The sequence below is a fragment of the Pelophylax lessonae genome (assembly GCF_965119305.1).
Source record: "Pelophylax lessonae genome assembly, chromosome: 1".
NCBI classification, from domain to species: Eukaryota; Metazoa; Chordata; class Amphibia; order Anura; family Ranidae; genus Pelophylax; species Pelophylax lessonae.
The window spans coordinates 281,184,683-281,197,579 of NC_138768.1; the positions used below are offsets into that span (position 1 = coordinate 281,184,683).

Sequence of the window (12,897 nt, forward strand, 5' to 3'; positions counted from 1 at the left end):
TGAGGTGGGAGACTCTGTCCATAGGACAACACTCAGTCGTATACTGCACAAATCTGACCTTTGAAGAGTGGCAAGAAGAAAGCCATTCCTTAAAGATATCCATAAAAAGTGTTGTTTAAAGTTTGCCACAAGCCACCTGGGAGACACACCAAACATGTGGAAGAAGGTGCTCTGGTCAGATGAAACCAAAATCTAACTTTTTGGCAACAATGCAAAACGTTATGTTTGGCGTAAAAGCAACACAGCTCATCACCCTGAACACACCATCCCCACTGTCAAACATGGTGGTAGCAGCATCATGGTTTGGGCCTGCTTTTCTTCAGCAGGGACAGGGAAGATCGTTCAAATTAATGGGAAGATGGATGGAGCCAAATACAGGACCATTCTGGAAGAAAACCTGATGGAGTCTGCAAAAGACCTGAGACTGGGACGGAGATGTGTCTTCCAACAAGACAATGATCCAAAACATAAAGCAAAATCTACAATGGAATGGTTCACAAATAAACATATCCAGGTGTTAGAATGGCCAAGTCAAAGTCCAGACCTGAATCCAATCGAGAATCTGTGGAAAGAACTGAAAACTGCTGTTCACAAACGCTCTCCATCCAACCTCACTGAGCTCGAGCGGTTTTGCAAGGAGGAATGGGCAAAAATGTCAGTCTCTCGATGTGCAAAACTGATAAAGACATACCCCAAGCGACTTACAACTGTAATCGCAGCAAAAGGTGGCGCTACAAAGTATTAACTTAAGGGGGCTGAATAATTTTGCACGCCCGATTTTTCAGTTTTTTATTTGTTAAAAAAGTTTGAAATATCCAATAAATTTCGTTCCACTTCATGATTGTGTCCCACTTGTTGTCGATTCTTCACTAAAAATTACAGTTTTATATCTTTGTTTGAAGCGTGAAATGTGGAAAAAGTTTTAAAAGTTCAAGGGGGCCGAATACTTTCGGAAACCACTGTAGGAAATGCCTCTTTGGTGGGGCTTCTCCATGTCGTAAAATTTCAAGAGGTGATAAAAAAAGAGGTTCTTTGACTATGATATGCGTGAGAGGGCAGACTGCATTTTGAGAAATTTTAGCAGGGATGTAATAGTTCTTTTAGGTGTTAGAATGAGAGGAGCGATGAGTTTTGGTAGAGATCTCCGATTGTTTGGAGGCCAGCAGAAAGCCAGTTTGATATTGGGATATCAGGTGTGATGGCTTGTATCGTGTTGAGATGTATAAGGTTCAGAAGTCGGAGAGGTATGCCTCCGCAGTGTTGATAAGCTGCTTGCCATATGCTGATCGTTGCATTGATAGTGCTAAGATAGCATTTTTGTCCATGTTGTTGTAGAAGTGCACTGAGGAGCATCTTGGGGCAAGCTGCTAAGGTTGTTACTTCTATCTGTTGCCATTCTATGCTGTAGTTCAGTTCGGTGCTCCCATACCTCATGCAGACGTTGGCGAGCATAGGATACAGCATTTGATTCTGGGGTGTTTCCCATTCCATATAAAGGAGGCCAAAATTGCTTGTAGTTTGTTGGTGGGATTGTCAGGAAGGTGATGGGCAGGGTTCAGACTACATATAGTATGTGTGGCAGTAGGTACTTCTTGGTTAGCGTAATACACCCAGCACCCGAGGCTTGGATATTTTTCAAGTCACAAGCTGTTTTTTGAAGGTTGGATATTTAGATTTGTGAAGTTTAGTAGGAGCAGTTGGGTGGTAGGAGTAGTAAAGCGTATGCCTATGTAGGAAAGGGTAGAGTCAGGAGCCCACGAAAAAGAGGAGTGCTGAGCAATGCTACCTTTAGTAGCCAGATCAATATTTTCTCCAATCATGGTAGTAGTTGATCTTGAACAGAGAGGCTTGGCTGAAGAGGTCTAGGGTGTGATGGGGGTGAGTAAGTGATTGTGTGGGGTTGGTTATAGAGATGATCATGTCCTCAGCATAGAGGCCAATTTTGTGATTGACGTTGCCAACTGTAATGCCAGAGATAAGAGAGTTGGAGCAGATGGAATGGGCTAACTGTTCCATTATGAGGGTAAAAATTAGAGGAGATAGGGGGCAACGTTGACGGGTTCCATTGGTTATGTGAAAGAGGTTAGATGGGATGCCTGAGGTTACAAATTTAGCACAAGGGGAGGAGTAAAGTGCCATAATTGCTTTGAGAATCAGACCAGAGAAACCAACATTTTGTTAATACTGCACTTAAATTCCAGTCGACTCTATCGAAGGCTTTCTCTGCATCCAAGGATATGAACAGAGAAGGTGGTCAAATATGTTCCATCCATTGTGATAGGTCTATGTATCGACGGATGCCATTAGATGCTTGCCTACCAGCTACAAATTCCACCTATTCAGGGTGTACTAGGTGTGGAATGATAGGGGAGAGCCATGTGGCTAGAAGTTTGGCTTACAAATGTGTTGGTATTTAAAAGTGAAATGGGCCTATAACTGCCTGGATCGTCAGATGGTTTACCAGGTTTTGGGATTGTGGTGATGTTGGCTTCAAGTGCCTCTGGGAGGATGGAACCTGTGGCAGCAATATGGTTGAAATATTGACAAAGGTGGGAGGCAAGTAGTTTGGAAAATTGTAGTATTCATTGCTGAATCCGTCAGGTCCGGTGGCTGTATGTAAAGGGAGAAAGGTAATGGCTTGTTCAATTTCAGATAGATGGAAGGGAGTGGATATGTTTTGTAATTGTTCTGGGGACAATGAAGGTAGATGCAGATGTTCTATGAATTGAGTGATGTCTTCTGGAGTGGGGGGAGGGAGCTTCACCTGAGGTTGTTTAGTTTAGCGTAGAACTGACTAAACCTGTTAGCGATGTCCTTAGGGTTGGTAAGACGGGTATGAGTGGGGGAGGTAAGGTATGGAATTTTATTGTGTACTAGGCGACGTTTAAGTTGTTTTGCAATGCTAGCTCCTGGTATGTTGTGGTGGGCGTAGAATTGGATGTTTTTTCCTGGATAAGTCAAAGTTTACATGTAGGTGATCGCTTAGTTTTCGTCTGGTATTTTATAATTCAGTTTCTAGGAGTGTGGAGGGTTGGGTTTTATGCGCAGTTACAAGGGAACGTATTTGTGCCAATAGTTTAGAAGTATTGGTGCGTCTTCAGATCACGTAATGGTATCATTTTTGGCATCATGGACAGCTTGGAGGGTATGTTTGTCTACCAGAAACATGTCTATTCTGGAGTAGGACTTTTGGGTGTGAGAATTTAAGGTGTAATCTTTCTCCGTGCCATGTAGGCATCTCCAGGGGTCGTATAAGTCTTCAGATCGAAGTAGAGAGCTGTAGATTGTTTGCAGGAAGGGTTTGAGGAGTCTAGATCTACTATTTGGTTAAGGTCGCCACACATGATTAGGGTATTTTGTCGGTAGGGTTATAGTTTTCCCATTACAGTTTTTTAAAACTGGCCTTGGTGGGTATTCGGGGCGTATACAGTGACAATAGGAATAATGGTATTGTTAATGGAGGCGTGTAATATAATATATCTGCCAAAGGGGTCACTTTGAGAATGAGGTAGTTGGATGGTTTTGTGGAACGTATAGCAATGAGGCCACCTGCTTTTTTTTTCTTCGGGGAGTTAGATAAAATAAACCGCGTGAAACCTGAGAGCATGATGGGGGACGGTGAGAAGATAATGAGTCTCCTGCGCACATATGAGGTCAGAGTTGAGTCTTAGGGCCTCTTTCCATAGTAGGCGCCTTAAAGGGGGAGTTTAGGCCCTTAACATTCAGGGAAGTGATAGTGAGCTGTAGCTGTTGCTTGTTAGTGGAAGAATTTAAGAATAAAGGGCACAGGAGGATATATAGTCCGAGCTCGCTTCTGCGCCATTACCCTTTGTAACATGTGTAGCATTGAGTTCCATCGTGTTGGAACAGCCTGTATCAAGTTTTTTTTTTGGGTAGGCCAAGGTCTTCCTGAATGCACCTCAGTCGCTGCTTGGCAAGAATAGAATGGTGGAAATGGCCTGCGCACTTCTTCAGCATGCTAATGTCAAGCAATGCTTTCTGGTTTGACAGACCATCATTTACCACAAGTTGGAGGGTGTGTGCCATGCAACTGAGGTCTGACACTTCAGCAAGTCTCATACCTTTAACCATGTTTGCTCCACTGTCTCGCAGCGCAGGCATCACTCGGTCTTTGGTGATTCCCTAGTCTTCTAGCATGCCTAGAAACATTTCTCTAATGTACTCCCCAGTGTGGGATTTTTGCATCACTTTTGTATTAAACACCAAATGCCTTCTTGTCCATCCGCTGTCAATGAAGTGGCAAGTAAGACTCATTAGTGATTTTGTTTGTCCTGACCAGCAGTCAGTCGTGAATGAGAGTGAGTTGCCAGCATTCTCTGGTTGCAGCATAGTCTTTACTTTGTCAACGACCTTTTGGTGAATCTTTGGCAGCATTTCAGTTCGATAAAATTTGTCACTGTTCAGTGTGTACGTTGGCTCAAGCATGGACACCAACCACTTAAATCCAGAGTCAGACACTATTGTAAATAGCTGGTTATCAGTGACCATCATCTTTGTGATTACTCTGTCCAGCATTTGGGATCTTCCATCAGATTTTAGCCACCTGTTTTTTTTCTGAAACATATCTGTTATCGTTGCTTGGGAAAATTATGTTTCACCTTGTGATTAATTTTGTTTTTTCTGTGCTGCATTATACAGTTCAAGATGATGAACTCTTAGATGGGCCCAAAGATTAGACATATTTTTGTTTTTTGCAGTTATTGATCCCATGCTTACAATGTTTTTGCAAGTGTTGCACAGTGCTGCAGATTTTCCTGGAAATGGAGAAGAGAAATAGTCCCAGACCACACTTTATATTTTTCTATCTCCATCCATCTCCATTGAAACTTGAAAAAATACACTAATATAGGCTTAAACAAAATGGCTGGCTGGCACCCTGTGGTGATGAATGGCTGGCACCCTTTGGTGGGTGGGTGGCTGGCACCCTTTGGTGGGTGGATGGCTGGCTGGCACCCTGTTGTGGGTGGGTGGCTGGCTGGCACCCTGTGTTGGGTTTCTGGCTGGCACCCTGTGGTGGGTGGGTGGGTGGCTGGCTGGCACCCTGTGGTGTCTGGCTGGCACCCTTTTGTAGGTGTCTGGCTGGCACCCTTTTGTGGGTGTCTGGCTGGCACCCTGTGGTGGGTGGTTGGCTGGCACCCTGTGGTGGGTGGTTGGCTGGCACCCTGTGGTGGGTGGGTGATTGGCTTGCACCCTTTTGTGGGTGGCTGGCTGGCACCCTGAGTTGGGTTTCTGGCTGGCACCCTGTGGTGGGTGGGTGGTTGGCTGGCACCCTGTGGTGGCTGGCTGGCACCCTTTTGTAGGTGTCTGGCTGGCACCCTGTGGTGGGTGTCTGGCTGGCACCCTGTGGTGGGTGTCTGGCTGGCACCCTGTGGTGGGTGTCTGGCTGGCACCCTGTGGTGGGTGGTTGGCTGGCACCCTGTGGTGGGTGGTTGGCTGGCACCCTTTGGTGGGTGGTTGGCTGGCACCCTTTGGTGGGTGGCTTGCTGGCAACCCTGGGTGGCTGTCTGGCACCCTGTGGTGGCTGGCTGTCACCCTGTGTGGTGGGTGGCTGGCACGTAGAGGCCCAGGGCCTGTGGGTGGCTTGCAGGTATAGTCAGGCAGGGCCTGTTGCTGGCTGGCTGGTAGGCCTGTAGGTGTGTGGGGCTGGGTGGCTGGCTGGCATCCGGCAGATCTGAGTGGAGGGTGGCCGTGGTGGACAACATGCATGGTCTGTGACTGGTTATTGTACTGTGATTTTGATAGAACTAGAAGATCACGCACTGTCCCGACCGACTGTGCACAGCATGCAAACTCCAGTATGGCCGTGGCGGGTAAAACACACTGTAACAAGGCTGAGGGAGGTGGCCTAAGAAGATGCAGTGCGCTGAGGCGCATGGTGCAACATACGCAATGACGTCACGGCAATATCTGCAATTCCAAAGGCCGATTCCGATATAGCGGGAAAAGGGCATATCGGCCGTCGATATATCGGCGTTGGCGATATACAGTGGGTACGGAAAGTATTCAGACCCCCTTAAATTTTTCACTCTTTGTTATATTGCAGCCATTTGCTAAAATCATTTAAGTTCATTCTTCTTCCTCATGAATGTACACACAGCACCCCATACTGACAGAAAAACACAGAATTGTTGACATTGTTGCAGATTTATTAAAAAAGAAAAACTGAAATATCACATGGTCCTAAGTATTCAGACCCTTTGCTCAGTATTTAGTAGAAGCCCCCTTTTGATCTAATACAGCCAGGAGTCTTTTTGGAAAAGATGCAACAAGTCTTTCACACCTGGATTTGGGGATCCTCTGCCATTCCTCCTTGCAGATCCTCTCCAGTTCTGTCAGGTTGGATGGTAAACGTTGGTGGACAGCCATTTTTAGGTCTCTCCAGAGATGCTCAATTGGGTTTAAGTCAGGGCTCTGGCTGGGCCATTCAAGAACAGTCACGGAGTTGTTGTGAAGCCACTCCTTCGTTATTTTAGCTGTGTGCTTAGGGTCATTGTCTTGTTGGAAGGCAAACCTTCGGCCCAGTCTGAGGTCCAGGGCACTCTGGAGAAGGTTTTTGTCCAGGATATCCCTGTACTTGGCCGCATTCATCTTTCCCTCGATTGCAACCAGTCGTCCTGTCCCTGCAGCTGAAAAACACCCCCACAGCATGATGCTGCCACCACCATGCTTCACTATTGGGACTGTATTGGACAGGTGATGTGCAGTGCCTGGTTTTCTCCACACATACCGCTTAGAATTAAGGCCAAAAAGTTCTATTTTGGTCTCATCAGACCAGAGAATCTTATTTCTCACCATCTTGGAGTCCTTCAGGTGTTTTTTAGCAAACTCCATGCGGGCTTTCATGTGTCTTACACTGAGGAGAGGCTTCCGTCGGGCCACTCTGCCATAAAGCCCCGACTGGTGGAGGGCTGCAGTGATGGTTGACTTTCTACAACTTTCTCCCATCTCCTGACTGCATCTCTGGAGCTCAGCCACAGTGATCTTTGGGTTCTTCTTTACCTCTCTCACCAAGGCTCTTCTCCCCCGATAGCTCAGTTTGGCCGGACGGCCAGCTCTAGGAAGGGTTCTGGTCGTCCCAGACGTCTTCCATTTGAGGATTATGGAGGCCACTGTGCTCTTAGGAACCTTAAGTGCAGCAGAAATCTTTTTGTAACCTTGGCCAGATCTGTGCCTTGCCACAATTCTGTCTCTGAGCTCTTCAGGCAGTTCCTTTTGACCTCAGGCAGTTCCTTTTGACCTCATGATTCTCATTTGCTCTGACATGCATTGTGATCTGGAAGGTCTTATATAGACAGGTGTGTGGCTTTCCTAATCAAGTCCAATCGGTATAATCAAACACAGCTGGACTCAAATGAAGGTGTAGAACCATCTCAAGGATGATCAGAAGAAATGGAAAGCACCTGAGTTAAATATATGAGTGTCACAGCAAAGGGTCTGAATACTTAGGACCATGTGATATTTCAGTTTTTCTTTTTTAATCTGCAACAATGTCAACAATTCTGTGTTTTTCTGTCAGTATGGCATGTGTACATTCATGAGGAAGAAGAATTACCCTAAATGATTTTAGCAAATGGCTGCAATATAACAAAGAGTGAAAAATTTAAGGGGGTCTGAATACTTTCCGTACCCACTGTATGGACGATCACTAGTTTAAAGCCAGCCCTCGTTTAACGCCACCACCAATCATCATGCTTGTTTTTTGCTAGTGTCCTAGGAGATTGGACATCTTTTCTTCAGCTCTGCTGAAGATAAAAACTTTTTTTTCCTGTTCATTTTATTTAAGATGCTCTGTACATCATGAATGTACAGAGTAAAATGTTACAAAAGCGTTGCCAAAATATTGTCATAAGGCGCTACACTAAAGAAGCATTCTGCACCACCGAGGAGGCTGCAGCACAGAGAGAGGATTTTATGAAGGATGGGAACCAGAAAAAAGGAAAAGCCCTCACAATATCCTCCAAGATGAAACTCCAGGTCCCATCTGCAATTTAACCCTTGTTGTGTACCATGGAACGTAATGCTCCCCTATTCTGATTCTGTGCTTCTGGTACCACCCACTTACTGCAGAGGACAAGAGGTGCACACAATCAAATTCAAGTAGGGCAACTTCTAGACTAGAAACCAGAAGTGCGCTGCTTCTAGGGCATGCTTATTGAGGCAACAAAGGACTCACAGGATTGGCTGCTATTCCGCTGCCACCATGAATAAGCAAGTACAGTTAAATAGCAGGATTAACCTGGTATATACAAAAAATCACAACCTGCATAATGGAAAACTTTTAGACCCCGTTCACATTAGGTCGCTCCGACTTCGGGGGCGACCTTTGAAGTCGCGTGCACCGCGACTTTGGCGAGACTTGCATGGACTTCATATAATTTAAGTCAATGCAAGTCGCCTACAGGTCGCCCCGAAGTAGTACAGGACCCTTTTTCTAAGTTGGAGCAACTTGTGTCGCTCCTTTTAGAACGGGTCCTGTACTACTCGATGGACCCGACGGTGCACGACTTGCCAGGCTGACCAAGTCGCCTGGCAAGTCGTAATAGTGTGAACCGGCTCTTACAGATGGGTAGAGATAATATTTTGTTATTTAATGATGACAAAATAAATTTTAGGTTTAATGACACTTTTAAATAACTGATGATCGATCCTGCCATGAAGTGGCTTGCTCCATCCCTTTCTGTGATAGGGTGGCCTTACTCTTTTCTGGTTAGCCTATTACATGGGCTTCCTATGAAGACTAGAAGTGGTTGTTTCTGCACACATTACATTGGCACAGTTCACTGTTGTCACATACAGGAAACTTACCCTGAGACAAGTCATACAGCCATCTCTGAAGTGTATGTAGATAGAAGCATTTACATCTACTTTAAGCCTGACACTAACTTGGCAATTTAAGAGAACGTATAGAAAAAATGTATATAAGCAAGAATTGCCTTTGGTCAAAGCAAGCAGTAGATTCAGACTGAATATCATTAAACTAATGACTTTTCCTGCTAAAAATCAGTGTCTGTCTTCATGATTTTTCAAATTGGTCAGTGAGACTAATCTATAATTTTCAAAAAACCAAAAGGTAGGTGCCAGAGGTGGGAAGGGTAGGTCCAAGCTTGGTTTTTATATTCTGTCATGTGGTGTTCAGGTCAGCAACATCTGTATGTTATGATTATTTGCTCAGTTTGCAGAGTTCCATAGATTTACATAACCCTGTTTTCTGTAAGTTTCACTTATTTCCATGTGGCAAGATTGGTTAGGATTCTTATATTGTTTTTTGGGTGGGCAGGGGAGGTTGAATCACATGATTCTGTGCTTTGCCACTTCTCATGCTACAGAGAGAAGATGGGTATACTGTTCCCTAGTTCAAGCACCATTAATGTCTGGGTCCTTGGACAAGAGGTAGATAATGACAACTTAGTTATAGCCACTGGGGTAGCTATGTTTCCCATTCAGTGTCTATTTGGCATGTGGGTCCCTGGCGTCATTTCCAAAGCTAGATTTTCTCTTTTGCCATGTAGGGTTCTATAGAGCTTGCTGAGGCTGCTTTATATTTTTTGTACAGGGCTAAAAACAAAGGTCAGACATCCAGAAAATCTGGGCACATATAAATGCAGCACCATTTTTTTTTTTTTTTTTTTTTTTGCATGGAAAAACAACTGTGCCGCACAAACTAGCCTACTGTTTGTTTCCATAGACAATCTGCAGTGTTCAGTCTTTGTCAGAATTAATGAGCCAGGCATAGCCTGTAGCAATCAAAGTAATTTACCATTGCCATTAAAATATAATTTGTTCCAAATTAGCTCTTTACTTTGGGATCATTTCTATTGCTTGCCCATAATGTTGCTATTGTTCTTTTTTGCTTGTTATATCTATCGATATATCATCTAAGAACATATTAAAGCCATTAATACACAGTGTGCGGTGGTTTCATAAAATCTGTATGTGGGAAATGAGATGGAGGGGAATGAAATGGATAGGATGGCACAGATCTGCTTGTGTAACATGGCCCTCACCCTTCTTCCTTTTTCTCTTTCAGTTGCAGTTTTCTGAAGTGCTTATAAAATGGCGGCGATTCTTCCACCAGCTGGCAGCGGATCAGGGCAAAGCTGGGTTAGCCGCTGTCGAAATTGAACTGGAAGTGGAAAAGTTACAAGTAAGCTATCACCCATTATCCAAGTATTAAATGGCTTATATCCACTGTTGTGGAAGAAACAATTTTAGAGAAAGCGAGGGAAAAAAAAAAACACCGGTAAAGGAAATGTAATGTGTGTTCCATTTTCATTTGATATTGTCTTCAGAATAATTTCTTTGTTGCAGTGTATACAAAGTGATCATTTCTAGGTCTTCTGAATAGCTCCTAGTCAGCTTAGTTAGGATTTCCTGCTAGGCATGTATTTAAAAGCAGAGACAGGCCATGTCATTTGTGTCAGCTGTAAATTCTGTTTTTACAGGGCTTTTTGTGTCTTTTGCTTCCAAGGTAATTATAGATAAGAGATCAGTTCAAATTGCAGATACACATAGGAACAGCAGGCTTGGGAGAAAGCAATGTATATAAATGTTTAATAAGGTGAAAATAAGACCGAGCCTTTTAATAGAGTTTAAATCCTTCCTGGACAGTTAATTATGCAGATCCGTTTTGGTATCCCTGTTCTTGCAGTCCTGGTATATTTAAATAGGTGACTATAAAGGTATATGGAAAGACATAGAGTATCTTGAGTTAAAAGCAAAGCTTGTAAAAACATTGGCAGTATAAACTGCTACTTTTTTCTTTTTTTTTTTTTTCCTAACAGTCTAAGAGCTATAGGTGTTTTTTATACACAATTTGTATAGTTCAGGTTTGATCTTGAAATAATCTGGTTGCTCTAAACCTGGGGCCTCCAAACTAGGGCTTGCAGATCACATCCTGCCGCTAAAAGATTTTATCTGACCTGCAGCAGCCTCCGCTATATGGTATTATGGAGACAGCATATCCACTGCTAACCAGCCAACCATAACCCTGCCACCTGAAAGATAAGGGGGACTCTTCTGGGTAAACATGAATGTAAGGGGAGACTCTGTAGGGCACTCCTGTATGCAGAGGGAGACTCTGCTGGGTACTTCTGAATGTTAGAGGGAACTCCTGAATTTAAGAGGGAATTTTTTTCGTTCCCTTAGAAAACTGTTTTTTTTTTTTTTTGGCCCATGTCTATATATAAAATATACAATGTTGCCCTCATCCTGAAAAGTTTGGAGACCCCTGCTCTAGGCAACATATCCACATTCCTGTCCACAATTTCAGTCAGCCTTGGTGTCCTACATTTTGGATGTGGTTTCATCTAGTGGAATCTTATGCCTCGTTTCTACTGAGCAGAATGGTTCGGGTTGGTACAGTTTGGAAGGGCTAGAATGGTCCGGCCTATTCAGGTGAGCGTTTCCACTGCAAGTCGGACCGCCAGGGGCCATGTGGGGTTTACACCAAATGCCTTTTGACGTGAGCATTGAGGTTTTCCTGTCCGCCAATCAGTGGAATGTATCGTGTGACGCCAGTAGCTCCGCCCTAACTGTACCGTACCATTTCCTATGGCCCTACATCTGAAACAGGACCAGGAATGGTGCAGTTTGGTTCGGTTGTATGGGCCACTTTCATAATGGAAACACTGAAAATAGCATATCGTACCGAACCAACCCGAACCGATCCGCTTAGTGGAAACGAGGCATAATTATAGTCCTAGAACAAAGCCAGTAAATTTAATATGGGTTATCAAATATGAATGGCATTGAAATTGGGAACTCTAGGAACATTAGAAACATATATTCTGATATTTGGTGGTTGTGTTGCACCTAATCAACAAAAAAAACAAAACGTAAGAACAAAATGCTTCAATGTACCTCCTAACACAGTACAGGTCATGTGACATTAGCTTAGCAAAATTAATTTAACCTCGGATATCACTAAAGTGCTTCATTTAGTGGAATTCCTGGGAAGCTACAGACCTTGATTCCCTGTAGTTCAGATGGGGTGTGGGATATTGAGGGGGAAAGGCTTGGCTGGTAGCCCACAGACTAGGTACCATGGCACTTCTGCTGGATGCACTATACTAGACATCCAGTCTCCTGGCCAACAAAGGCTGGTTTTGCAGAGGAGAGTGGAGAAGAGTGTTTCCCGGACAACATAACATAGAAGGCCGTATATATGTATGTATACATGTAGCATGTTACTGTTGAGCCTTTAACTCCACTTTTAAATCATTTATTTAGCTTTGTTAACTTGTTACCTGAGTTTTTTATTCACCTTACACTAACAACACTCTGCCTATTTAAATATAACTTGTGTTGCTTTTCAGGAAAGTTTGGCAAAACTAGGAATTGCTACAAAAGATGAAAGTCACAACTGGTTCACGGGTGAAAATCTTGGACTATCCGGGTATGCTTTAATGAAAATGTGATTTCAAAATACATGTGTGCTATTTTAATGCAGGCGAAACCCAGATGTGATTTTCAAAGTGCAGTAAACCAACAATTGCAATTGGAATAATGAGTAGTTCTGAGCGATTTTCTAAAAATTAATATTCAGCAGCTACAAAAACTGTACTTGCTGACTTTTAATAAGACAGTTACCTGTACCAGGATCCAGCGCTTTGCTCACCTGAGGGGGCGTCGGGGACCGTGTTCGGTCCTTGGCACCCGCATCTTAACTGTGAGCACCTGGCTGTGACAGCTTGGAGACAAGGGAGAACTTCTGCTCAGATTGTTTAGGTGGTCTCCTGTCGAAAACCAGGTCGAAACCACTCCCCCACTCCTTTAAATAGGAAAATGGCAAATCTCATCAAAGCGGAATGGGAACGGAGGCCTTAAAGTGAAACTTCCCCTTTTGTGTGGAGTTCCACTTTAAGTTGTTCCAGCTGT

The 12,897-nt window shown here is 43.9% G+C and overlaps 1 protein-coding gene across 1 annotated transcript in view; it reads left to right on the forward strand.

The window, feature by feature from the left end:
* The window catches only part of PRODH (proline dehydrogenase 1), a 264,504-nt gene that overhangs the window by 124,703 nt on the left and 126,904 nt on the right, over positions 1 to 12,897 (forward strand). The window contains exons 6-7 of the mRNA XM_082253359.1: positions 10,049 to 10,165; positions 12,336 to 12,415. Of these exons, the coding sequence (XP_082109485.1) occupies positions 10,049 to 10,165; positions 12,336 to 12,415 (197 nt within the window). The remainder of the gene's footprint in view (positions 1 to 10,048; positions 10,166 to 12,335; positions 12,416 to 12,897) is intronic.